The following is a 15,134-nucleotide window of genomic DNA, read 5'->3' on the forward strand; positions in this document are numbered from 1 at the left end:
CAAAAATGGAAAATGCAAAATATATACTCCTGTGTTCAGGAATTTCACAGTCTAGCCAGGGAGAAAGCATGCATAATGAAAATACTGAATGATAAATGCTATGACATAGATATAAACAAAATTTTTTACTAACACAGAGAAAGAACTCTTCATCTGTGTTGAGGAAGTGAAAAGTTCTCAACTAAAAATTGTTTGAAGCTAAATGCCCAGTAGTAATTCTCGGCCAGGCATGGTAGCTCGCACCTGTAATCCCACCACTTTGGGAGGTCAAGGTGGGAGGATCTCTTGAGCTCAGGAGTTCGAGACCAGCCTGGGCAACGTAATGAGACCACATCTCTACAGAAAAATTTTAAAAATAGCTGAGTGTGGTGGTGTGCACCTGTAGTCCTAACTCCCCAGGAAGCTGAGGCAGGAGGTCGCTTGAGCCCAGGAGTTCGAGGCTGCAGTGAGCCGGGTTTGCACCACTGCACTCCAGCCTGGGTGACAATGAGACCCTGTCTCAAAAAAAGTAAAATAATAATAACTCCCATGGGAATTTAAAAAAAAAAAGTACTGCCCTTTTGGTGCCTGTTTTGTCATGGTAGATTTGCCTATTCCTAGCAGATGTGGCTGTGTACTATTCCCAGACCTGCAGGGCTTCATAGATTTATCTCCAAACTGCCTAAAATGAATAGACGTGGTTGTGTATAACTCAGATAATAAGAAATACTTCTGTACTAGCTGAAGAATTATAAGTGGTTGTGTTTTGTTTGTTTGTTTTTGTTGTTTTTTGAGACAGAGTCTCACCCTGTCGCCCAGACTGGATAGGGTGCAGTGGCGCGATCTCAGCTTACTGAAACCTCCACCTCCCAGATTCAAGTGATTCTCCTGCCTCAGTCTCCTGAGTAGCTGGGATTACAGGCCCTTACCACCACACCCAGCTAATTGTTTTATATTTTTTAGTAGAGACGGGGTTTCACCATGTTGGTGAGGCTGGTCTCAGACTCCTGACCTCGTGATCCCCTGCCTCGGCCTCCCAAAGTGCTGGGATTACAGGCATGAGCCACTGTGCCCGGCCCTAAGTGGTGGTTTTAAATCAGTGGTTCTCAAAGTGTGTTCCTTAGACCAGCATCAGCATCACGTGGGAATTTTCAGGCCCAGCCCCTGGCCTGCTGAATCAGAAAGTATAGGGGTAGGGCTCAGCAACATGCGTGTTAACAACCGCCCCAGGTGATTCTGATGGATATTTATAGCACATTACAATCAGAATATAAATTGAACATAAAGGCATCCTAAATTTATTTCGATCAAGCCCCTGTGGTCTCCTCTTGCATTTATTTTTGTGGGAATCCTACATTTCGCCCCTTGGACTTAACCTTACTGCATCCTAACCCTAGCCCAAACAGGTGATTGAAACACATTTTCACTAAGTGTGACTTGTTTCACTTTCAGAAAACATACCACTTTTTGCTTTCTCTCCTTTTCATGGTTATTCAACAGTTAGCTTGGTTTAGGAGAATGACTTGGAATCCTGCATTAAGAATCAAGTCACTGAATTTCTTCTAAGGACCACTTGACCAAAAATTATGTTTTTGTGAATAAAGCCTGGATCTGTATTGTTTCATTAACACTGGAAGATTTGTTTCTTTTCAGTTTTCTCTATCTTAATTCTGTGACAAAGATAGTGTGGTGAAAAGTTACATAAAGGTGATCTTTTCTAGTCTATTGCTTGCCTTTGGTGAGCAGCTTTCTTTCAGTATAAAGAAAGTATCCTAGGCCGGGCGCGGTGGCTCAAGCCTGTAATCCCAGCACTTTGGGAGGCCGAGACGGGTGGATCACGAGGTCAGGAGATCGAGACCATCCTGGTGAACATGGTGAAACCCCGTCTCTACTAAAAAATACAAAAAACTAGCCGGGCGAGGTGGCGGCGCCTGTAGTCCCAGCTACTCGGGAGGCTGAGGCAGGAGAATGGAGTGAACCCGGGAGGCGGAGCTTGCAGTGAGCTGAGATCCGGCCACTGCAACTCCAGCCCGGGAGACAGAGCGAGACTCCGTCTCAAAAAAAAAAAAGAAAGTATCCTATTTTGGGCCATTTCTTTCCACATAACATTATATTTTTACCCAGAGAGTACTAAATGAAAGATAAAATGAATATAAAGCATTATTTTATATTTGGTATATATATGTTGGTATAAATGTTAATTGCAAATAGTATATATTCTACATGATTTTAAGCTTACAGAAAGTTCAAAGTATTACTTAAAAGGCAGGACATTCATTCTTCCATCAAACATTTATTGAGCAGCTATTCAGGTATTAGCCTAGAAGCTTGTAAAGATGAATGACTTGATCATTGCCAGGAGAATACATATGTAAACAAGTAATTACAACTCTACCTGTTAAATGGTCATGGAGAATAGAAGAGGAAAGTAATTTCTGTTTGAGGTAATCCGGCTTTATCAGCCGGAAAGGCTGAATTAAAGAAGTGACATCTGAGCTCTCTCTTGCAGGATGACTAAGAGTTTAGGAGGTACAGAGTACGTATGATAATGGGAACGGCATATACAAGAAGATGGCATGATTTTGTGGAAAGTTGGTGGGAAAACTGGGTATCTGAAGAAGACTTCAGAAGTGAGTCCAGCTAGTAAAGAATTTAGGCATTTTCCTCTTGATAGAGAGCAATGGGAATGTGTTTTAGTCAGAATGAATGACATGTATAAAAATTTGATTCGAAAATATTTTAAGAAGAGAAACCCCTGGTGACTGTTTGATAGAGGACCCTGGAGTGAGAAGAGATGAGAATCCAGTTACTGAGGAAGTGGTCAAAAAAGAGAGCTGGTAAGTGTTGATGGCTGAGGTCTCTGAGATGGACTGGGACAGACCCATCACAGAGAATATAAGTGGAATTTACAAAATGAAGTGAGTGGAGCAGGTAGGGAAGGTTGGTTTGTATCCAAGATATCTCTTGTGGCTCTCATTCAGACAGCTAAGGTGGAGAATAATGCTGGTGTGTGTGTGTGTCTGTGTGTGTGTTTGTGTGTGTGTATTTAAACCACACATAGGAAATCCCATATATTCAAGCAGATTTGAAAGCTATGATGAGATCTTTTGGGGGTTGTTGAGTTGAGGCTCCCAAAGGCATTCGGTGACTGCTGTTGACTTGTTCATCACCAGATATAGTCACATGGTATTTTGAGTACCTAAAAATTTGAAATACAGTTAGTTGTTTTGCAAAAGCATTTTATAATTCAGCCATTTTACAGTTAAAGATAGTAGCAAACCATTAATATTCAGTTTTGGAGTTCTGTCTTTCTGGGAAGAAAATAGAGCCCAAAATGACAGTGAAAACTGGTGGGAAAAGATTTGATATACATGTGTTAAACAGGTTTGCTTGTCATTCACCCTCTAGTAAACTTGGGATGTGTACAGCAAATTCTACCTCTGGACTTGGTTAGCAGCGTATACTACACATCCAGGACTGAGGGAGAGCCTTCCTTTTAAGGATTCTAGGCAAAGAGAAAACTAATTCCACACGTCTGCATTTCCTAACAGGATTTTACCCCATCAAAGTAGACCTTTGAAAATGCAGCTGCAAATTGATCTGTGCCTAATACAAACGAAACTGGCCTAAAATTAGGATTTTGGGTCCCATGGGCCTTGTGTGAGTGGTCAGTTTAACCAAAGTTACTTACTCAACATCACCCACGAGACTGGTGTGGACTGCCAATACAGGAAGAAGGGAATTGTTTTGTTTGTGCATAGGAGGCATACTTAGGCTCTGGTCATCTGTGGGAGATGAATGAAAAGAAGTATAGTTGTGAAGAGCAGTCAGTGGGTTAGGAATCACACTGTCTGGGTTTATCCTTCCTGATACTAACTAGCTTTGTGATCTTGTACCAGACTAATCAACCTGGCCCTTTGTGCCTCAATTTCCTCATTAGAATAAGTAGTAGTACTTCTTATGTCATTTGTTACTGTAAGGATTAAATGAATTAATGTACATAAAATATAAGAACAGTGACTAGCACAAGATAAGTATTCAACTCGTGTTAGTCCACAGAAGAAAAAATTTTAGCCATGTACTGACTATCCCAGTTTGTATCTCCTGCCCTGCCTCTTTTGATACCTTTTGGAAATGGGAACTGGGGGAGTTGGGAGGGACAGGGAAATAAGGAGGAATTAGGTTTGAATACTTTAGTAATTTATTCTGGGCCTCTCTTTTCATTGCTGTTACCTCCCAAGAGCAATTGTCTTAACTTCTCTATTCCCATAAAGATAGGAAAGTCCTTTTAGAGTTAACTGTATTCTTTAGTCCTGTCTCTCAACTGATGATTCCTTAATGTTTGCCTTCTAACAACTTTAGCACTTATCTTGCCTCCTCACAATCCTCCAACAAGCTTAGACTTCAAACTGCAACCCCCACCCATTAGCAATTTCTGGTCTGCTTAAAAATAAGCTTTGTTTGGACTGTAGTTTTCTGTCTTAAAGTGTTCTTGGTGTCAGCCAGTCGCATAAAACATGGAAATAAATGGAGCTTGGCTGTCTTAGCTAAAGTGTGCTTTATATTAAATAGAATGTTTATGAGATTTTTGATGTTCTAAAAATACTTGCATATATTTCTTATTAATGAACCTTGGCGTTCCTAGGAAGGTATTGTCACAGAACTGATTGGATTGGGTGGTAGTTTCTGAGCTGCAAACTCTTCCGTGTCCTGGGTTAACAGTAATAATAATTATTTGGGCCATGACTTCCAAAAGGATTTTTTGGAGAAAATTTTTTTTTCTTCATCTCTGTGTTGAGGAATGTTCATTTTATTATTTGGTGGTTTCTTTTTAGTGGAGAAGAAGCAGGTATATGGGTTTACCTTTCTTCTCTGAACACAGCCTTAAATATGTTTCAATGAATTGTTTTATGTTAAGATGTGTTTTCTTTTTAAATTAGTACCCCCTCCCACTTTTTTTAGGTACACCAAATAAAAACCGTGATTTTTTTTTTTTTTTTTTCTGTATTATAGGTCCTCTTCCTGATGGATGGGAACAAGCCATGACTCAGGATGGAGAAATTTACTATATAAACCATAAGAACAAGACCACCTCTTGGCTAGACCCAAGGCTTGACCCTCGTTTTGGTAAAGGTTCATCTCAAAACCTTTTTAGATGCTTTTAGTTACTAATTTTTTTTTTTTTGTATATATACTTGGGAAAGCACATTTAAATACAATTGCATTGCTTTATAGTATTAAAAAATGACCCTGCCCACCCAACGTTTACCAGTAGAGTTTTTATCCTTCTCATTGGAAACTTGAGAAGTTTAGATCTTAATCAGATTTTTGGGGCTCCTCAGGTTGGGGTTGGGGAATGTCGTAATGGCCAACTAACCAGAAATCACTTGTTCCTTTCACATTTTGGGAGAAACACAGTGATCATATTTAAAATGATTTTTTTTAGCTGCAGTAATAATCAGGCTGTCATGCAGCACCTCAGACCAGGAATACCAGCTTTGTCAGTGAACTGATGTCTGCTTGTGCTTAGCTTCTGAGAGTGATGAGTACCATCCCATGCCTGGGTGTTACAGTGTTTCCCATCCTAAGGGGGAAAATGGCACCCCAGAAATGGCCCAGTGAAAGCATTTTGCCCCCTCTTCTGTCTCTCTCGAAAAATAAATGTTCTTTTTTTCTTCATTCAGAAAACAAAAAGCCATAGTCCCCTCCAGATTTCATGAATAAATCACATTTGCACAAAGGAACCCCTCCCCTTCCAAATGTGTACATTTTTATAAGAGTATACCAGTTCTTCAGTGCTTTTTAAAAAAGTGTGTGTGTGTGTGTGTGTGTGTGTTAAAGTGTTTTCAGTTCTTCTTTTGGGTTTTTGAGATATTTTTCCAAGGCCGTGGAATATGCATCTAAAGAAGAGCAGATAATTGTGGTTTTGAAGCTTCATCTTGGACTAGATGTAGCTAAATGAAAACAATGTGCAGATCACTGAATAGGTCAGACTGAGGGGACTCAGAACCTTTGAAGCTTTACAGGGTTTGACCTAACACCAACTGCGGGGCCCTTATGGGAAAGAGGAGTTAACTCTGTGAATGCCATCAAAACACAACCCGGCGGTGGGCGGAAAGAAAAAAACTCTATCTGGAGTTGGTTGGATAAAATAACTTCCCCATCAGGAACATTATGAGCAGTTATTTTTTTGTCTTATATATACCTTTAAAAAAAAAATTCAAGTTTGCCCCAAACTGACTGAACCCCCCATTCAAGCTAAGTCAATCGTAGGGTCAGGGCAGTGATGCCATTTTGACAGATAACCGTTTTGGCTTAAATACTAGCCTTTTAAGCTTTGAGACCTGTTTGGGTGTTAAAAAAGTAATGCAGTATGTTAATAATTTGCAACTGCAGTTTCTTTTTACTATTTGAATTAGCCCTTGTGGTTGGAACAGGAAACCAAGTAAGATAGAGAATTTAATAAATACGGCCATTTGTATGGACTGAAACAATAACAGCCATGTTTCCTTAAATTATCTCTAATGAAATGAATTCAGTTTCTCCACATTTTGGAAATTCTAAAGAATGTTGTTGCAGAATTTTTTCCCTGACATAAGGTTATGAAAGATGATGACGAACGCTTTACCAACTGCAGAGATGAGGAATTAGAACAAAGCTTTTTAAAGAAAAAAAATTTTTCCTTTAAAACAGTGAAATAAAACAACTTTTCTGTAAGCTTAAGTAGATCTATTGATTACACACACAGCTTGGTCTTTTGTTTTAAGAGGAGGAGGTACTTAAAAAAAAAACACTCCCAACCTCCAGCATGTTATGTACACATAGGCGTACAATGAGATGTGCCCAGAAAAACTTTCATAAAATTCTCTTACTGCATTTAGCTTCCCTTTTTGGGCCCACCGTGTGTGTATTCCAGACAGGCTTGACAATATGCCAAAGCTTTTTATTTTGTGGCCCGACTTTTAATCTGTTCCAGACCTTTTCACTCAGAGAGCTCAAGTGTAACTGAAGGGGGGCAGGAAAGAAGAAAACGTGTGGGTTTCTCTGATCTAGAGTGACAGCAAATAGAGACAAGCTGTTAGCTGCTGGATTTGAAGTTTTCCTTGAAATCAAAAGTTCTGCATAGTGGATTATGTTTTATCTCTGCCAAAGATATATAAACTATCCCCTTATTTCTGACCCTTTGAGCCATGCAAACACAAACAAATGGTGTAGGATATTGCTTGCATGGTTGTGGAGTTTGCTTTTCTATATTCTTCAAATCTGTATTGAAATATTTGTCAATTCTTAACTTAAATCAAGTAGATGTGTGTCTTCTGGCATCTTAGAATGGGAGCTAAGCCCCTAGAGAAGCTTAATTTTACCTCCTTCAAACATCAACCCGTTTTATATTTTTATTTATCAGATGCTTCCAGGTTAATTATATTTAGAATACAGTGATTTGCTTTAAGATTAACCGTATTTAGTAATTACACTTCCTGTGCTGCATAATAACGTTTCAGTGAGTGGCAGACCACATATATAATCGTGGTCCTATATGATTCTAATCCTGTGTTTTTACTGTACCTTTTTTATGTTTAGATACACAAATACTTACCGTTGTGCTACAGTTGCCTACAGTGTTCAGCACGGTAGCAGGCTGTACAGTTTTATAGCTTAGGGGCAATAGGCTATACCTTACAGCTTAGGCATGCAGTAGACTCTACCATCTAGGTTTGTGTAAGTACTCTCTAAGATGTTTGCACAATGACAGAATTGCCTCATGATCCATTTCATAAAGCGTATCCTGGTTAAGTGACACATGACTATATTTATAGTGTCAGTCCTTCACATCTCACATGAAATTAATAAGTTATCTATGTAATTTTAGGGAATCAAAGAGTAATTTGTTGTAGATTGGGTTTTTTATCTGATTCATTTTCTTTAACATTTAAAAGCTATTTAATATTTTAATTTTAGAAAATTCATTAGTAATTTATAGTAAATCATGAAGTGACATCAAATGGCAATAAGGATGCACTGATGTTTGTTGAGTTTTAAGAAAAATAGGGCTTTGGTTTTTTTGAGTCATATTAGGAATGTTTTTACTCTTTGTTCAAGAAAATGGATCCTTGAATATTATGCAAGCCGTTAAATTATTTCATATAAACACATAGGAGATGATTTTTTTTCCTGGAGATTTTGTACTGGCAAACATCAGGTTTAAACATCACCTTGTATGTTGTAGATCTGCTATTTTATATAATGTAATCATGGACATTTTCCAGTAAAAGGCCTAATGAAAACACAATGAAATTATAATTGCTGTTCAGAATGAAAAAAGATCTTTAAAACACTAACAGTTGATAAACTATCTTTTATGTAATGTTATTTTCCCTATTGTTTATATTATAAAAAGATGTGTTAAAATATTGTTACCAATCTGTGTTTTAGAAAATAAGTACTGATGGCACCACTGGGATAAAAATATTTGGTGTAAACAAAATATTGGAGCCAGAGATTTGGGGAAAATATTGGAGGCAGAGATTTGGGGAAAATATTGGAGGCAGAGATTTGTGGGAAAAATTATACCTTTGAATTTTAAAGCAAGTGATAAACAGTCTAGAGTGACAAAAACAGAATATTTAATTCCTAATTACAGTTCTATGCACAGAAATTCTATGTGTAGAAATGTCAGCGGTATTAAGCCTCATATGTTGCTTTTGGGTCCTTTGTTTCAGTTTCCCAAAACTTGCTATCTGTGCATATGCATACACGTATGTGTATGTGTTAATATAATGTCTTGAAATAAATAAAAAGGATAAGTAAAATACAAATACCTATATGCAGTTTATTAAACTAAGACTAAAGCCGAAAGTTGTTCCCATTTTTCTCATCAGAGTTAAATATTTGGCATTAATAATTAAATATCTATAAAAATTTTGAGACATTCATTAACATTTTTTCTTTTTTAAGCCGAATATTTCTGTTGTTAAAAATAATATTTTCCTTTTGATGAAAATACACCTAGCAACCAACTCAGTAACTAAGAATCCATCCTGTTAGTGTTGAGGGAAATCTACTGAAGTCTCTAGAAACCAAATTTGTAACTTCATTAATGGAGTCTTGAGTAAAGAGAATGTCAGCATCTAATTATTTCAATTTTATCAAAGCAAGTCTCTTGATAGCCATATGCTAAAAATAAGGTGTTTTTGTTTTTTGTTTTGTTTTGTTTTGAGGTTTGGGGCTTTTTTCCCCCTTATCAGCTCTTTTAAGTCTTTCCTGGTTATCCTGGGCTGTCAGTATTTGGTTACGGACTATATTAATTACTTAGCGTACAGAGGAAAAGATGTGTGTTTTAGGTAAAAAGAGCTATTGCTAACTAAAAATTATTAACAGATGGCCAGGTGCGGTGGCTCATGCCTGTAATCCCAGCACTTTGGGAGGCCAAGGTGGATGGATCACTTGAGGCCTGGAGTTCCAGACCAGCCTGGCCAACATAGTGAAACCCCATCTCTACTAAAAATAGAAAAAAATAGCTGGGAGTAGTGGGGCACACTTGTAGCCCCAGCTACTCAGGAGGCTGAGGCATGAGAATCGCTTGAATCCAGGAGGCAGAGGTTGCAGTGAGTGGATATTGTGCCACTCTACTCCAGCTTGGCCACCAGAGTGAGCTGCTGTCTCAAAAAATTAAGAACAAAAATAAAAATTAGTAACAGGCCGGAGGCAGTGGCTCACGCCTGTTATCCCACCACTTTGGGAGGCCGTGGCGGGCAGATCACTTTAGGTAAGGAGTTCCCGACCAGCCTGGCCAACATGGTGAAACCCTATCTCTACTAAAAGTGCAAAAATTAGCCAAGTGTGGTGGCACACGCCTATAGTCCCAGCTGCTTGGGAGGCTGAGACACTGAAAATCGCTTGAACCCGGCAGTGAGCTAAGATAGTGCACTGCACTCTAGCCTGGGAGACAGAGTGAAACTCCATCTCAAAAGCTGAGGCAGATGGATCATAAGGTTAGGAGATCAAGACCATCCTGGCCAACATGGTGAAACCCCGTCTCTACTAAAAATACAGAAATTAGCTGGGCTGGTGGCACGTGCCTGTAGTCCCAACTACTCAGGAGGCTGAGGCAGGAGAATCGCTTGAGTCTGGGAGGCAGAGGTTGCAGTGAGCCAAGATCTTGCACCACTGCACTCCAGCCTGGGCAACAGAGCGAGACTCCATCTCAAAAATATATATATATATAAACCGATAAAACTCACAAAATTTGGCCCTCATAATGATTCCTCTAATCGTTTTTTCAGTGGGGAGAATGCTACTCTTCTGAGCACTGCAGAACATCCACACAGCCATTGTGATTCCTCGGACCACCAACACTGTTTTTTTTTTTTTTTTTTTTTTTAATGCTAGGAGAGTTAGGGAATATTGTCTAAAGTTTGAGCTCCTCTGAGATCCAGGGAAATTATACCCAAGGTTATATAGTTAAGTGACAAAACTGAAATTTGAATTTATCTTTTGATACCTAGAATTTATAAGAAATTTAGATTGAATGCAGTTAATCTTTCAGAAATACCTACTAATGCTGATACATGAAAATTTGAGAGGGAGAAAAATAGTGGGTAATGCACTTGCTTCTTGTATTGTGACTCATCTTGAATAAATTACCCAAAGATAATGAGTTTTTCTTTTCTTTCTTTATTCTGTCTTTCTTTCTTTCTTGGAGACAGGGTCTCACTTTCATTGCCCAGACTGGACTGCAGCATGGCTCAATCTCAGTTCACTGCAGCCTCAATTCCTGGGCTCAAACAAGCCTCCTACCTCAGCTTCCTGTGTAGCTGGGACTACAGGCATGTCCCACCATGTCCTGCTAATTTTTTTGTATTTTTAATAGAGATGGGGTTTTGTCATGTTGCCCAGGCTGGTCTCAAACCCCTGGGGCTCAAGCAGTCCGCCTGCCTGTACCTCCCAAAGTGCTGGAGTTACAGGCGTGAGCCACTGGGCCTGGCCAAGTTTCTAATTACATAAGAGAATTTAAAATCTCTGATTGGAACAGACTTGAAAGGCATCTGGTTGAATTATTTACCCAATTCATGCCTCACCAATCTCAGCTTTGACCTTTCCTTTTACTAGTTTACTTCATTATGGTGTAGCCCATTCTACTTAAGGAAAATTCTAATGACCACAAAGTTTATGTTTCTTGATTACCCAAAAATTTACTTCCTTTCACATGTGTGAATACAGCTCTAATCCCAGCAGTGTTGTCTTCTAACTGTGGTTTTTCTGGTTTTTCATGTGTTCAGAGTTCTCTGTTCTTTATCAGTTTACTCACTTCCTCTGGATGTCCTTCATTTTGCTAGTGCTTCTTTAAGTGTTATATTCTGTAGTGTTTCGTATGTACATTGTCCTGTGAGAAAAATAGTTATGGCATTGCTCTGACCTGTCATTTTCAGTGCCCTCCAGAAATCTTTTTTCCATCTGCAGTAGAGGCTAGCATCTCTTTTCCACATGGTAGTTACAACAATGTACTTGATTCAACTGAATTAAATTGGGATGTAGAAAAAGTTACCTTCTCAGTTGGAAATCAAGAGACCCAAGTTCTGCTATCACAATGTAACCAACTGGATCAGAAAGATACCTAAATTCTCTTGACTTAATTTTGACTCATCTGTAAAATGTGACTGGATTAGACTGGATGCTTTTAAGAATATTTCCAGTTTTTAACTGAATGCATTATGCTCAGAAACCGCTTTGGACCCTTGCTTAAGGTTACTTCTCAATAGCCTTTTTGATTTGAGTGCATTGAGGTTTCAGAGATACTTTTGAACTATTTATTGCACCATTTAAGTTTAACTTTGGTCCTCTGGTCACAGTGTGGAATTACTTTTGAAGAGGAGACAGGGAAATCTTCCAACCTTTAATCTAAAGATAAGCCTTATCACATGGTTGAGTATGTCCAGGCAAACAAATCTGATGGGGGGTGTGGGAAGTGCTGAGCTGAATAGTTAAGCTTTGTCCACACTCTCAAACTCTTGGAAGCATATGGGAGGTTTAAACATGTTCATGTTAGCAAAGTTCAGCTTTATTGCCTTAAAGATGATGCCTTGTTGGTACACTTTGTTTCCAAAGTTTAAAACTCCCATAAAGTTGCCATGACAGAAAGTCTAATGTAAGCAGATTTGAAGCCTAGTTCCAGGCCATGTGCTTAGCAAAACCTGATTTAAGACATACTAATAGAGATTGTTACTAATTATTGCCCTCACTACATTTTCTTTTTCCTTCAAAAGCAAGCATTTGCTGAAATGAATACTTTAATACAAAAGATTGTAGAATATATTTCAAAATTAGTTGCACACTTGAGCTCTGCAGTTTTGTTTTAAAATTTTATGTTAAATTCAATAGGATATATTCTAAAAAGTAAACAACTTTAGGTGTGTATTCGTCTGTCCAGTATGTCTCAAGTATGTTTTGTAAAATTTCGCTGTTCCTTTTCAAAATGTTTTATTTTTTATCTAAAAATAAATACTTTGGTTAGCTAGGGAAAAGATCCAGTAAGATAATGCCAAAATAGTTTATCAATTACGGTAAGCAATCTCTCCTGTACTAACCAAGGCTGAGTAGACATGTGTTAAGGAGGATAAACTAATAGGTAGTTTCTACTTGATTAATATTTCATTGATGCCATTAGTTAATTATACAATGAAGAAACGTTTTTGTCTTTGTTTACATAATGAGTACATTGTTCATACTGGATTTTTTAAACATGAAAGTTGAAGACCACCAGCGTCACTGAGATGATAGTTTAAACTAGTGCCTTATTCGTGTTATTAAAGTCCCTATCAAACACACTCAAAAAGACCTTACATAGTTTTTTTTTTTTTTTTGAGACAGAGTCTCGCTCTGTTGTCCAGGCTGGAGTGCAGTGGTGCAATCTTGGCTCACTGCAACCTCTGCCTCCTGAGTTCATGCCATTCTCCTGCCTCAGCCTCCCGAGTAGCTGGGACTACAGGCACCCGCCACCACACCCGGCTAATTTTTTGTATTTTTAGTAGAGATGGGGTTTCACCATGTTAGCGAGGATGGTCTCGATCTCCTGACCTTGTGATCCGCCCACCTCTGCCTCCCAAAGTGCTGGGATTACAGGCGCGAGCCACCGTGTCCAACCCCTTACATATTTTTTAAAAGAAAACTGTTTTTTAAGTTATAGTTGTAGTAACTGTATTAACAGCAAGCATCTTATATGCCGGAAAAGAAGAGGCATTTAGTGTTGCTTGCTCCTTTTTGTACCAACCCAAAGATTCAGATATAAGAAAAAAAAGAGATTATAGAATTATTGGAAAGGTCAAATTTCTGTTGAAAAGTAATTGGAGTTATTTAGAAGGAGAGTAGTTCAGATTCTGTTTTGTTTTGTTTTATACTCATTTTGTTCTGCTACCCTAGTTGCTAAGGTCATTTTAGAACTCGTTCTGGACTGGGCTTCAACTTGGAGATTCTCCTGTGCATTACTAATAGCATCCTCCTAACTAGGGAGAGAAACTATTTTAGGATTTATTTATTTATGCTACAAAAGTTTGGGTGCCATTTACGTGCCAGGCACTATGCTAGCCATGGGTGGGGAGGAACATGCTACTAAACAAGTAAATAAATCATTACAAATGTGTTAAGTACGGTAAAGGGTGCTAAACAACGTGGGGTGACAGGAATTAGGGTGGTGGGAACCTGCTTGCACCTGGGTGGTCAAGGGGGGTTTTGCAAAAAGGCACATAGGAAGCCGCCAGTCAAATTTCAGAGCAGTTTTTGTGCTTTTCAGTAAAAACTCTGAGGTATGCATCACTTCTACATTACAAATTCCCCTCTGTGAAAGAGCTTTACTAGTAATAAATAAAATTAGAAATAAAGTGTTATAATTGAACTGTTTATTCATTAATGTAACATGAATTCATAGTGACAAGTATATTTTAAAAGATAATGCCCCTTCTCTTTATTTTTTTAATTTTTAGTTTTTTAGAGACGGTGTGTCTCTGTGTTGCTCAATCTGGTCTTGAACTCCTGTCCTGAAGAAATCCTCCTGCCTCCGCCTCCCGAGTAGCTGGTATTACAGGTGCAAGTCACCATGTCTGGCTGCTTCTCTACAGTTTCATTATCTGAACTTTCTTTCCTAACTGGACCTTAAACTTTGTTTTTGTAGTGGGGGGAAATGTCTAGTTGTGTTCTGGGGACAAAGAGAGCTGAAAGCTAATGAGAACACATTCTCCCTTTTCTGCCTCACCTCATTTACCAAACCCTGTGTCCTGCCCTAAACTGCTTGATGAGGTGATGAGGAGAAAATGTTCTGCTGGATTTCTTTTTGTTTTCTTTAGCTGCATTCATGATTGTATTGTTTGAAAAATAACATTATAATGAACTTTTATGTTTGAAGGAGGGGGAAGTTGAATTGATGAAAGTATTGATACTTGTTAACAGTATTTTTGAACAGCTAAAGATGTGAAAACGTCAATCCAGTTTGGGGAGGCTGGGAGTTGGTACTGGGGAAATGGTTTGGCTGTGTCCCCACCCAAATCTCATCTTGAATTGTAGTTCCCATTATCCCCACGTGCTCTGGGAGGGACCAGGTGGAAATAATTGAATCATGGGGGGGCAGTTTCGCCCATCCTGTTCTCATCTCAGATAGTTAGTGAGTTGTTACAAGATGTTACGGTTTTATAAGGGGCTTCCCCCTTCGCTGAGCACTTATTCTTCTCTCTCCTGCCGCCATGTGAAGGAGGACATGTTTGCTTCCCCTTTTGCAATGATCTAAGTTTCTGAGACCTCGCCATGCTGAACTGTGAATCTATTAAACCTCTTTTCTTTGTAAATTGCCCAGTCTTGGGTATGTTTTTATTAACAGCAAACTAGAACAAACTACTAGAGTAAATTGGTACCAGAAGTCGGGGAAAGAAGTGCAGAGTGTGGGATGGAGAGGTTACTTGGCCTGTGACAAAACCTAGAGTAGGATGTTAGAGCAGGTGAACTGTCCCCACATATTGATCATTAGGGAAATGCAAACCAAAACCACAATGAGATAACACTTAACTCCCATTACGACGGCTAAAGTTTTTTGGAAAAGATAACAAATGTTGGCCAGAATGTGGAGAAATTGGAATCCTCATACATTGCTGTTGGGATTGAAAAATGATGTA

The 15,134-nt window shown here is 38.7% G+C and overlaps 1 protein-coding gene across 13 annotated transcripts in view; it reads left to right on the plus strand.

Annotated features, from left to right (window-relative positions):
• The window catches only part of YAP1 (Yes associated protein 1), a 125,631-nt gene that overhangs the window by 72,836 nt on the left and 37,661 nt on the right, over positions 1 to 15,134 (plus strand). For 5 of the 13 annotated variants that reach the window (XM_025356656.1, XM_025356654.1, XM_025356661.1 and 2 more), the window contains exon 4: positions 4,993 to 5,106. The exons of 4 other annotated variants lie outside the window; for them this stretch is intronic. In XM_025356656.1, the coding sequence (XP_025212441.1) occupies positions 4,993 to 5,106 (114 nt within the window). Of the gene's footprint in view, positions 1 to 4,992; positions 5,113 to 15,134 lie in introns of all 13 variants that reach the window. 4 more of the 13 variants (XM_025356653.1, XM_025356655.1, XM_025356658.1 and 1 more) reach the window with 1 other exon arrangement.

The sequence above is a fragment of the Theropithecus gelada genome, chromosome 14 (assembly GCF_003255815.1).
Source record: "Theropithecus gelada isolate Dixy chromosome 14, Tgel_1.0, whole genome shotgun sequence".
In the NCBI taxonomy this organism is placed as follows: Eukaryota; Metazoa; Chordata; class Mammalia; order Primates; family Cercopithecidae; genus Theropithecus; species Theropithecus gelada.